The 12041-nt window shown below is 42.0% G+C and overlaps 1 protein-coding gene across 1 annotated transcript in view; it reads left to right on the top strand.

The window, feature by feature from the left end:
* Positions 1-12041, top strand: part of LOC112230896 (divergent protein kinase domain 1B) — a 32451-nt gene that overhangs the window by 14575 nt on the left and 5835 nt on the right. The window contains exons 3-5 of the mRNA XM_024397260.2: positions 6490-6597; positions 8665-8841; positions 10548-10774. Of these exons, the coding sequence (XP_024253028.1) occupies positions 6490-6597; positions 8665-8841; positions 10548-10774 (512 nt within the window). The remainder of the gene's footprint in view (positions 1-6489; positions 6598-8664; positions 8842-10547; positions 10775-12041) is intronic.

Below are 12041 nucleotides of genomic sequence, written 5' to 3'. Positions count from 1 at the left end.
ACACCATCCATTAATTACTTCACTATGCTCAAATGGATATTCAATGTCTGCTTTTTTATTTTATTTTACCTATCTACCAATAGGTGCCCTTTTGTATGAGGCATTGGAAAACCTCCCTGGTCTTTGTGGTTGAATCAGATAATTACAGATAATTGTATGTGTAGGGTACAGAGATGAGAGAGTTGTTCAAAAATCATGTTAAACACTTATTGCACACAGTGATTCCATGCAACATATGTCATTTTTAAGCAAATAATGACTTATTTAGGCCATAACAAAGGGGTTGAATACTTATTGACTCAAGACATTTCAGCATTTAATTTTTCATTTAAAAAAATCTTTGGTAAACATAATTCCACTTTGTTATATGGGGTATTGTGTCGGCCAGTGACCCCCAAAAAATCACTCTGTAACACAACAAATTATGGGAAGTCAAGGGGTGTGAATTCTTTCTGAAGGCTCTCAGAAGTGGTTGGGAGTGCTTGTGTTTTGTTGCTCAGCTGTCAGCGTACACATTGAAGTAGTAAAGGATCATGAGAGAAAAAGAGACTAAGTGTGAAGATTAATGGACAGCCTGAGGTGGTCCTGTTTTGGTTTCTCTATCTTTGTATTGTGATGAATACGGCAGCACTGTTGTGCCCAACTCTTCTTTGTGCTGCGAGAGGAAGGCCGGCTCTCTCGGGACATACAAGACATTGAAAACAGTGTCTGAGAGAAGAAACAAGGAGAGATGAGAGGAAGGGAAGGAGGATTGTTCTGCCTCAAAGCACAAAAAAGATTTCGACCCCCACCATCTCAGATTGTGCTGAGTTTGTTTCTGTAGTTAGAAACATTGACATTAGTATTCTGACGGTATTCTAACAGTATTTTGTTGCAATGTAATTTGATCTCTGCAAAATAAATCTAATTGCACTCAAATTGGCCATTTTAATTTATTAGGTTCATATAATCTTCAATAAATATAGTACCTGACATCTGATTTGGAACATAATTCTTCCTATCAATGAGTAAGACATGCGGAATCCAATAAAATGCTCAAAAGCCAACCACGGACCCTCCATACCCCACTCTAATTCCACCCCAAATGATATTAGATCGAAGTTTACACAAGGGAACGTTACACAAAGTAGTGTGGTGCAGTGGCAAGGAGTATTTCTCCTTCATCCTTTGTAATGTATTCCCTGTGAATATGTTGTTGTTTTTTCGCTGTTCAGAGAAATTAGCCATTGAAGTTACATGCATTATTTACCATTATATTAGTGTGGAAGTACTAGGTTTTGCTCACTATATGCCGCTGTTTCTGCTATTGCCACGTCCTTTTCCATTTTGCTGGTCTCTTGTGTTTTATTAAATGGATACCTCTACCCAACATTGAGCAGAAAACCAATAGCTTTTTCTCATGATGAAAATAAGTTGGGGTCATCCTCATTCAAGCCAGTCCTCCGTGAAAGCAAATCAGTTTGTCCTTCTCTTAGGTTTAATCTGTGTCAAGGAATCGGCCACTCTGTGTGGTTTATTCCCTTCAAAAATATCTGGATTAGTTAGACCATCCCTGGTGAACAAGCAAACCATTAGGCTACAGCAGTTGTAAGTACATTTACATTTTAATCATTAAGCAGATGCTCTTCTGCAGAGCGACTTACTGGAGCAATTAGGGTTAAGTGCCTTTCTCACCTGGGTACTATATTTGTTGAATATTATGTGAATCCTATAAATTAAAAGGGACAGTTTGGGTGTGATCAATAAGATTAATTTGTCAGCTATCAAATACCGTCTTGTACATAAAACATCCTCCGCGAATATGGCAAGCGGGCATTTCTTGAAATAAGGAAAAATAAGCACATAAAAGCACATTTTTCCACCAAAATGCTAGAGTGGCTAATGGTACTTCCTGATGTTCAACCAATCCGGTTGCAGCAGTCTTATTGTTTACCCCTGGCTCAACCCCGTGTGCGACATCGGGAAGTAGCATTAGCCATTTTAGCATGGTGGTGGATTTCTATTTTTTATTAAGACAGTACACATGTTTTTTTGTTCGGTGGCTTGCCAATAAAGCTAGTTAAGGAGGAATTTGACGCCCTTGCAGCCTGAATGCAAGATGTTTTATGTACGAGCCTGTCAGCAGGGCACACGTGTATAGCTGGCTGCATACATTCCGGTTAGATGCAGATGACAAACGACGTAGAAGGAATAATAGCGTCATTGTCCGGCCGGTTGGGCTACTTGACTTGAATGATGCAATTCATATTCCACTTTCAAAAAATATAACATGACATTCTAATGAACAAATCCCCCTGTCATTTTACAAGATATAAACCACAGTAACATTTTAATTTGGGAGGTGTTTCATGTTTTACATATGTGAAGTCTCAATCTGACAATGTAATTAGGCATGCTTCTCCCATTTATTTTGTGTGAAATTGCGCAAACTCAAAAATAACACAGTGCTGGGATTCCATTTTGTTCTGGAGCCGGCAGATTTGCTGGCTCGGTCTGAGTTGTTATTGGAGGGTCTAATTATCCCCTACACCCTCCCTAATTTTCACTGCCTTAGCTTTGTGGACACTTGTGCATATGGCGGAGGCGAGGGCCGAGGATAAGGGGGTAATTTGGGATTCAGTGTGTGTGTAAGAGTGTTGGCAATCTTGTGTGTACTCCCAGGGTAATCTGCACATTACTGCGACATTAAGGACAACTACAGTAGCTGGGCCTGCAGAAATACCCCCCCCCCACTCCAAAAAAGGAAGATAAACAAATACTTTTAAAGTCCTTTAATTGGTTTGCTCGCAGTCCAAAGTGTGCAAAATGAAGTCATATTACCATAGCAACCACCATACAGTGGAGGAGGTCACAGCCTATGGTCTTTAGTCTTTCTTTTTGTTTGGTATGATTCATGCTGTTTGGGTGGATCTCCTTTTACTGGAGCTAGCTCTTAGAACAGTGGAGTTAGCTCCAGGCTGGCAGGGTGCCTGGATGTTTCCCAAACAAGATTATCTCACACCCCACAGCTATGTTATGCTGTGGTTAGGGTTGCAAAGGGTCAGAAAGGTTCCGGTAAATTTCTGGAAATTTTCCATGGGAAGTTTTAAGCCTGGGAATTTGGGGAATTTTTCTTAAATCATCAAAAAAAGTTAGCGTATAACTGTGAACCTTTTTTTTGTGAGATACACAAGGCAATTCTAGGTCTTGTGGCATATTTTGGTTAAACTATCCCCAATTCAATGGAATTGCAACCCTCTGCATGCACAGTGCATTCTTCCATCACATGTGCACTGCACTCTTCCATCATATGTACAGCTGATTCTCAGGATCTTGCACACTAATGAGATGCTATTGAACCCACACTACTGCACTGTTTGTTTTTTGTTAACTAGTAAATAGTAGCCTACAGCAAAGTGTGTTTAAATAATTTCTAACATGTTAACAATTTCTGCAAGTTAGTTTTTGCTACCATGTGGGTTTTAACTTGCTTGAGCCTGCTAACTGAGTGTTAGTTCACCTGTTTCCATACATGTTTCATTTTAAAACATTTCTTACAAATGAGTTTTTAATCTAACTATTTATCTGTACATGGAATTGTATTTCTTTTTTTTCTTCTAATCTTTACAGGAAAATGTCACAGGAACTATCTGATGTGTGGAGATTTTTTACTGCAGCTAATGTAGAAGGAAAAGCTGTGTACATTTGCAAATACTGTGCCAAATCATATGTGAAGAATGCAACAAAGGTGCAGAATCATCTGGCCAAGTGCATAAAATTCCATCAGAGCTCACAACAAGCAGTCTGACAAAAGTCCTACCTCTATTATGAGGTAAAAATTATTAATCAGACACCTTATCGATAGCAACAGCTCATGGTCCTCCTGGAATTAGAAGTTTATTTGACTCAATGGAGGAACGTAGTCAGAAATGCTGATGAATGTCTTGCTCGAGCTGTGTATGCAACTGGTTCACCTCTGATGCTCACAGGCAATGTATATTGGAAGAGATTTCTGAATGTTCTTCACCCAGCATACACCCCTCCAACCAGACATGACATTTATCTACTAATTTGCTGGATGCAGAGTTCAACAGAATTCAAGTGAAGGTTAAGCAAATCATCGAGAAAGCAGACTGTATTGAAATAATCTCTGATGGGTGGGCAAAATGTTCGTTGGCAAGGAATAATTAACTACATCATCTCCACCCTCAAACAGTATTCTACAAGAGCACAGACACAATGGACAGACACACTGGTCTACATTGCAGATGAGCTGAAGGCAGTCGTCAATGACCTTGAACCACAGAAGGTATTTGCACTGGTGACAGACAATGCTGTGAACATAAAGGCTGCTTGGTCTAAAGTGGAGGAGTCCTACCCTCACATCACATGCATTGAATCTGCTGCTCAAGGACATCATGGTACTGAAAACAATAGATACACTCTACAAGAAAGCCAAGGAAATGGTTAGGTATGTGAAGGGTCATCAAGTTATAGCAGCAATCTACCTCACCAAACAAAGTGAGAAGAATAAGAGCACCACATTGAAGCTGCCCAGCAACACCCATTGGGGTGGTGTTGTCGTCATGTTTGACAGTATCCTGGAGGGAAGGAGTCTCTCCAAGATATGGCTAGATCACAGTCTGCCAATATGGACAGCCCCATCAAGAGGATCCTCCTGATGCATTTTGGGAGAGAGTGGTAAGCAGCCTGAAACTCCTGAAACCTGTAGCCATTGCATAGATTGATGGAGACAATGCCATCCTGTCTGATGTTCAGACTCTGCTTACAGATGAAAGAGAAGAAATCCGTACTGCCCTGCCCACTTCACTGTTGCTCCAAGCAGAGGAAACTGCAGTTCTGAAATGCATCAAAAAGCATGAAGACTTCTGCCTGAAGCCCATGTATGCCGCAGTGTACATGTTGGATCCCAAGTAAGTGGGAAAAAAATAACTTGTTTAAAAATGTAAAAAAAGACACATTAAATGGAAAAGTGGTGTGTGCATATGTATTCACCCCCTTTGCTATGAAGCCCCTAAATAAGATCTGGTGCAACCAATTATCTTCAGAAGTCACAATTAATTAGATTCTACACAAGTGGACTTTAAGTCACATGATCTGTGTCTATATACACTTGTTCTGAAAGGCAACAGAGTCTGCAACACCACTAAGCAAGAGGCACCACCAAGCAAATGGCACTATGAAGACCAAGGAGCTCTCCAAACACGTCAGGGACAAAGTTGTGGAGAAGTACAGATCAGGGTTAGGTTATAAAAAAATATATGGCACCACAACAAACTTGCCAAGAGGGCTGCCCACCAAAACTCACGGACCAGTCAAGGAGGGGATTACTCAGAGAGTCAACAAAGAGACCAAAGATAACCCTGAAGGATGTCTTGGAATGGCCTCGTCAAAGGTCAGACAGACCTCAATCCAATTGAGCATCTGTGGTATGACTTAAAGATTGCTGTACTCCAGAAGAACCCAACCAACTTGAAGTTTAGTTTGCTTTGTCTTATTCCTTGTCAAAAAACATGTTGCATGTTGGGTAAATCAAATGATACAACCTTCTAGCAGGACAATGACCCCCCTCCCCAAATCAATTTTAATTCCAGGGTGTAAGGCAACAAAATACGAAAAATGCCAAGGGTGGTGGATACTTTCTCAAGCCACTGTACGTATGGTCACAACATCGTCAATGCACTTATTAATGAAGCCGGTAACTGATGTGAACTCCTCAATGCCATCGGATTAATCACCGAACATATCCCAGTCCTGTAGCTCAGCGTCCACTTCATTGGACCACTTCCGTATTGAGCGCGTCACTGGTACTTCCTGTTTTGAGTTTTTGCTTGTAAGCTGGAATCAGGAGGATAGAGTTATGGCCCTCTGTCTGTGGAGTAAAGGTGATCTAGAGTTTTTATCCCTTTTTAGTTGCACAGGTGACATGCTGGTAAAATGAGGTAAAACAGATTTCAGTTTCCCTTCATTAAAATCACCGGGTGCTAGGCGCGCCGCCTCTGGATGAGCTTTTCTTGTTTGCTTATGGCCCTATACAGCTCATTGAGTGTGGTCTTAGTGCCTGCATCGGTTTGTGGTGGTAAATGGACAGCTGCAAAAAATACAGATAAACAGCCTTGGTAAATAGTAAATAGACATGGTATCAAGAACAAGAAGAAATGAGCTGAAACGAGCCACTTACGATTCCCCCAATTGTCATTAGCAATCAGGCCATTCAGAATCACAAAGCACGCTGGCTTCTGCCCCATGGAAGCACAGCTAACCCATCCATAACTCACTAGAACAGAGAATCTCATGGGGTGAAAATAAAAAAATCCTAACTTTACATCCATGTGGGAATCTTGAAATTCCCAATTGACATCTACAGTATACATGATTTGCATGCGGTTGGGATTTGGGCCATAGTACATATGAGCACGAGATTGTAGGATCCTTGGGTCCTCTTCCTGTTGATTAATGTATTTCTGGTTTCATGTCTGTCTGTGCCAGTGTGACCACTACAGAAGCGGAATTGTCTCAGGGTCGTCCTGCAAGGCCCTATGTGAGGAAAGGACTCTGACCCTGCAGCGATGCATGTCCACCTCCTCCACACATCAGGTAGGTAACACACACACACACACACACACCAGGTAATATGCACACACAGCCCTACCAGCTGCCAACCACATCTCACAAGGTACAGTGCCTTGCGAAAGTATTCGGCCCCCTTGAACTTTGCGACCTTTTGCCACATTTCAGGCTTCAAACATAAAGATATAAAACTGTATTTTTTTGTGAAGAATCAACAACAAGTGGGACACAATCATGAAGTGGAACGACATTTATTGGATATTTCAAACTTTTTTAACAAATCAAAAACTGAAAAATTGGGCGTGCAAAATTATTCAGCCCCCTTAAGTTAATACTTTGTAGCGCCACCTTTTGCTGCGATTACAGCTGTAAGTCGCTTGGGGTATGTCTCTATCAGTTTTGCACATCGAGAGAATGAAATTTTTTCCCATTCCTCCTTGCAAAACAGCTCGAGCTCAGTGAGGTTGGATGGAGAGCATTTGTGAACAGCAGTTTTCTGTTCTTTCCACAGATTCTCGATTGGATTCAGGTCTGGACTTTGACTTGGCCATTCTAACACCTGGATATGTTTATTTTTTTTAACCATTCCATTGTAGATTTTGCTTTATGTTTTGGATCATTGTCTTGTTGGAAGACAAATCTCCGTCCCAGTCTCAGGTCTTTTGCAGACTCCATCAGGTTTTCTTCCAGAATGGTCCTGTATTTGGCTCCATCCATCTTCCCATCAATTTTAACCATCTTCCCTGTCCCCACTGAAGAAAAGCAGGCCTAAACCATGATGCTGCCACCACCATGTTTGACAGTGGGGATGGTGTGTTCAGGGTGATGAGCTGTGTTGCTTTTACGCCAAACATAACATTTTGATTGTTGCCAAAAAGTTCAATTTTGGTTTCATCTGACCAGAGCACCTTCTTCCACATGTTTGGTGTGTCTCCCAGGTGGCTTGTGGCAAACTTTAACTTTAACTTTAACTTTAACTTTCTTCTTGCCACTCTTCCATAAAGGCCAGATTTGTGCAATATACGACTGATTGTTGTCCTATGGACAGAGTCTCCCACCTCAGCTGTAGATCTCTGCAGTTCATCCAGAGTGATCATGGGCCTCTTGGCTGCATCTCTGATCAGTCTTCTCCTTGTATGAGCTGAAAGTTTAGAGGGACGGCCAGGTCTTGGTAGATTTGCAGTGGTCTGATACTCCTTCCATTTCAATATTATCGCTTGCACAGTGCTCCTTGGGATGTTTAAAGCTTGGGAAATCTTTTTGTATCCAAAACCGGCTTTAAACTTCTTCACAACAGTATCTCGGACCTGCCTGGTGTGTTCCTTGTTCTTCATGATGCTCTCTGCGCTTTTAACGGACCTCTGAGACTATCACAGTGCAGGTGCATTTATACGGAGACTTGATTACACACAGGTGGATTGTATTTATCATCATTAGTCATTTAGGTCAACATTGGATCATTCAGAGATCCTCACTGAACTTCTGGAGAGAGTTTGCTGCACTGAAAGTAAAGGGGCTGAATAATTTTGCACGCCCAATTTTTCAGTTTTTGATTTGTTAAAAAAGTTTGAAATATCCAATAAATGTCGTTCCACTTCATGATTGTGTCCCACTTGTTGTTGATTCTTCACAAAAAAATACATATCTTAAAATTTTTATATCTTTATGTTTGAAGCCTGAAATGTGGCAAAAGGCCGCAAAGTTCAAGGGGGCCGAATACTTTTGCAAGGCACTGTACAACCACCTTACACCGGCTAATCTTGCTCGCCAGACTTGACAGCTGATGTAAAGGTAGCTGGAGTATATTTCAGTAAACATACACATGCACGCATACCACTTGACAAAACCACACACACTACCTACTCTACCTAATGACTGTCTATCTGGGGCGGCAGGTAGCCTAGTGGTTAACGCGTTGGACTTGTAACCGAAAGGTTGCAAGATCGAATCCCCAAGCTGACAGGGTAAAAATCTCGTTCTGCCCCTGAACACGGCAGTTAACCCCTAGGCCGTAATTGAAAATAAGAATTTGTTCATTAACTGGTTAAATAAAGATTACATTTAAAAATGAAGAAAAAAAATCTGTGTTTGTAGGTGTACAGTGGTGTGTGGAAGGAGAGGCCTGTGGTCATTAAGTGTGGTCTGGAGGAGCCTCTGAAGGGAGACGGTGCTCCTGACTCTGTACTGAGACAGGAAATGACCCTGTTTGACAAGCCCACCCGCGGGACCTCCATGGACGAGTTCAGAGAGATGCTGCACAGCTTTCTGAAGGTCTGGCTGCTCATTTCCCGTCATCTCAGTCCTCACAGTTTGATTAGATATAACTTTCCACAACAGAACTGATGTTTTTTGGTCAGGCCGTACAGGAAGTATTACAGACAGGCACATTTCAATACAATACTATCACACAAAATAATGCTACTTGTAGTATTATGAGGAATTTTACAGATTTAAAAAATTTACTGTAAATTTACGCATTGCTATAACAGAAAAGTGAGGTGAGGACCATAAATTGGAAATTAGTTTGACCTTGTGGCGGAGGGAAATTAGGGCATGTTGATACAGTATATTGAGTCGGAAGCTAACATAAAATGGTAACTGATAATCACTGTGACGCTAAGTCTCTCTGAGGGACGGTTCCTCTGTAGACAGGCTTCATGTAGCTGGTGCTGGAAATGAACAAAGGCAGGGCAGAGTGACCTTGTTTCTAGTGTGTGTGCTGTCAGAATGCTGCTGGCTCCCCAGAGAGAGAGATTGGAAAAGAAAGAGAAAAGAGGGAGGAGGGGTTAGTGTGCGATGGAAGGAGACAGTAGACGTAGGGGGAGAATCTCAATTGCATACTCGTGTCCTCTCTTCTCACCTCGTTCTCAAACCCCATTGGAGGAGAATGTCAGAGGGTAGGGGCCTCTGGCTTTCTCATCCAATGGGTTTTGAGAAGGAGGCGAGGAAAGAGGACACGAGGAGTATGCAATTGATATTCTCCCATGGAGTGTGCGTGATGGAAGGAGGCGGTAGGGGGAAGTGAGAGAGGGAGAGCAAGAAGCTAGGGGTTAAAGCCCTGTGTCAAATATAGCGCAAGACAAGGTGCTGAAATAACAGTCAGCACAATGGCTCCACTCAACTGTAGTGAGATCGAATCATATTAGTGTCACCCCCTGCCAATTATCTAATGGAAGTCACATGGAAGAAATCCAGCACATTTCAATCATGCCACAGTCTTGTTTTTATTATAGTGTGTATGACTATATGAACTAAAAAGTGACATGTTTAGTTTCTCTCTTTACATAGCATTATATACAATGAGTGTATAAAACATTAGGAACACCTGCTCTTTCTATGACAGACTGGCCAGGTGAAAGCTCTGATCCCTTTATTGATGTCACTTGTTTAATCCACTTCAGTCAGTGTAGATGAAGGGGAGGAGACGGGTTCAATGATTTTTAAGCCTTGACAGTTGAGACAAGGATTGTATATGTGTCATTCAGAGAGTGAATGGGAAAGACAAAATATTTAAGTGCCTTTGAACGGGGTATGGTAGTAGGTGCCAGGCGCACCGTTTTGTGTCAAGAACTGCAATGTTGCTGGGTTTTTCACACTCAAAAGTTTCCTGTGTGTATCAAGAATGGTTCACCACCCAAAAGATATCCAGCCAACTTGACACAACTGTGGGAAGCATTGCAGTCTACATGGGCCAGCATCCTTGTGGAACGCTTTCGACACCTTGTAGAGTCCATGCCCCGATGAATTGAGAAAGTTCTGAGGGCAAAACGGGGTGCAACTCAATATTAGGAAGGTGTTTGTAATTTTTGTACATTCAGTGTATATTTAAACTTGTTTTCTAGTCTTAACTGGCTGATACTTACCCCCCTTTCGTAGTTGACGGAAAGTATAACATTAGCTATGCAAGGTTTGAAATTTTACTGTCACCTGTAAACATTTACTCACTTCATATTTTCTTCTCTCCATCCTCCCTGCAGTCTAACCTAGGGGAGCAGCCCTCTCTCACCACCTTGGTAGGGCGTGTCATCACCCTGGCTGACGTCAACAAGGACAGCAAGGTGTCCCTGGCCGAAGCCAAGTCTGTGTGGGCTCTCCTCCAGATTAACGAGTTCTTGCTGATGGTGGCTCTGCAGGAGAAGGAGCATACCCCTAAACTGTTGGGCTTCTGCGGGGATCTGTACGTTACTGAGCGCGTGAGCCACAGGTGAGGACCACTTAGGAATCAGAATGCTTTATTACAATGCAACAAATATTGTTCCGGTTTTCTCTTGGCTTTGTGACCAACAAGTCAGTCCAATTTATGTTTTAATTTATGCTTTCAAGTGATATCCTCTGGGATCAAGTGCACGTCTTGTTTATGTAGACCCATTTCCTGGCCGCATCATCAAAAAATTGCACTCGCCGTTTCGAATCAGAAAGGGTTTAGTTTACATTCATGGGAGTGGATACAGAATCCTCTGACTTCAAATGCAGCTCGCGCAAGATAACAAACACGTAGTCAGATGGTTATCTGATGGTTATTGTCTACATACATCACCGATGTCATCGGAGGATGGATTACTGAGCAAATTAGCAAGGTGCAATATCACAAATAGAGCTTGATAAAGCCTGAAGAATAATATACCTGTTGAACATAGCCATCAGACTTGCGTGTTCTCATGGTCATCACTAACTCACTGCTAAGTTTATCAAGGTCCCGACATCAGTTAGCTACCGTGCTAGAGCTTTGGTGTAAGGATGTGCATGCATCACTCCAACTTGACATTTGCTTGTAAACAAAAAACAAATGATAGTCCCACTAAGTGCAAACCAGATGGGATGCTGCATCGCTGCAGAATGCTGTGGTAGCCATGCTGGTTAAGTGTGCTTTGAATTCTAAATAAGTGTCACCAGCAAAGCACCCCCACAACATCACACCTTCTCCCCAATGCTTCACGGTGGGAACCACACAAATAAAATAAAATGTTATTGTTCACATACACATGGTTAGCAGATGTTATTGCGAGTGTAGCAGAGATCATCCGTTCACCAACTCTGCGTCTCACAAAGACACGGCGGTTGGAACCAAAATTTGTACTCATCAGACCAAAGGACAGATTTCCACCTGTCTAATGTCCATTGCTTGTGTTTCTTGGCCCAAGCAAGTCTCTTCTTATTATTGGTGTCCTTTAGTAGTGGTTTCTTTGCAGAAATTCGACCATGAAGGCCTGATTTCACGCAGTCTCCCCTGAACAGTTGATGTTGATGTGTCTTTTACTTGAACTCTATGAAGCATTTGGGCTGCAATCTGAGGTGTAGTTAATTGCTGATTTCTGAGGCTGGTAACTCTAATGAACTTATCCTCAGCAGCAGAGGTAACACTGGGTCTTCCTTTCCTGTAGCGGTCCTCATGAGAGCCACTTTCATCATAGCGCTTGATGGTTTTTGCGACTGCACTTGAGGAAACCTTCAAAGTTCTTGAAATGTTCCGG

Source organism: Oncorhynchus tshawytscha, linkage group LG33, assembly GCF_018296145.1.
Source record: "Oncorhynchus tshawytscha isolate Ot180627B linkage group LG33, Otsh_v2.0, whole genome shotgun sequence".
In the NCBI taxonomy this organism is placed as follows: domain Eukaryota; kingdom Metazoa; phylum Chordata; class Actinopteri; order Salmoniformes; family Salmonidae; genus Oncorhynchus; species Oncorhynchus tshawytscha.
This window is presented reverse-complemented; position numbering and strand designations above follow the sequence as displayed.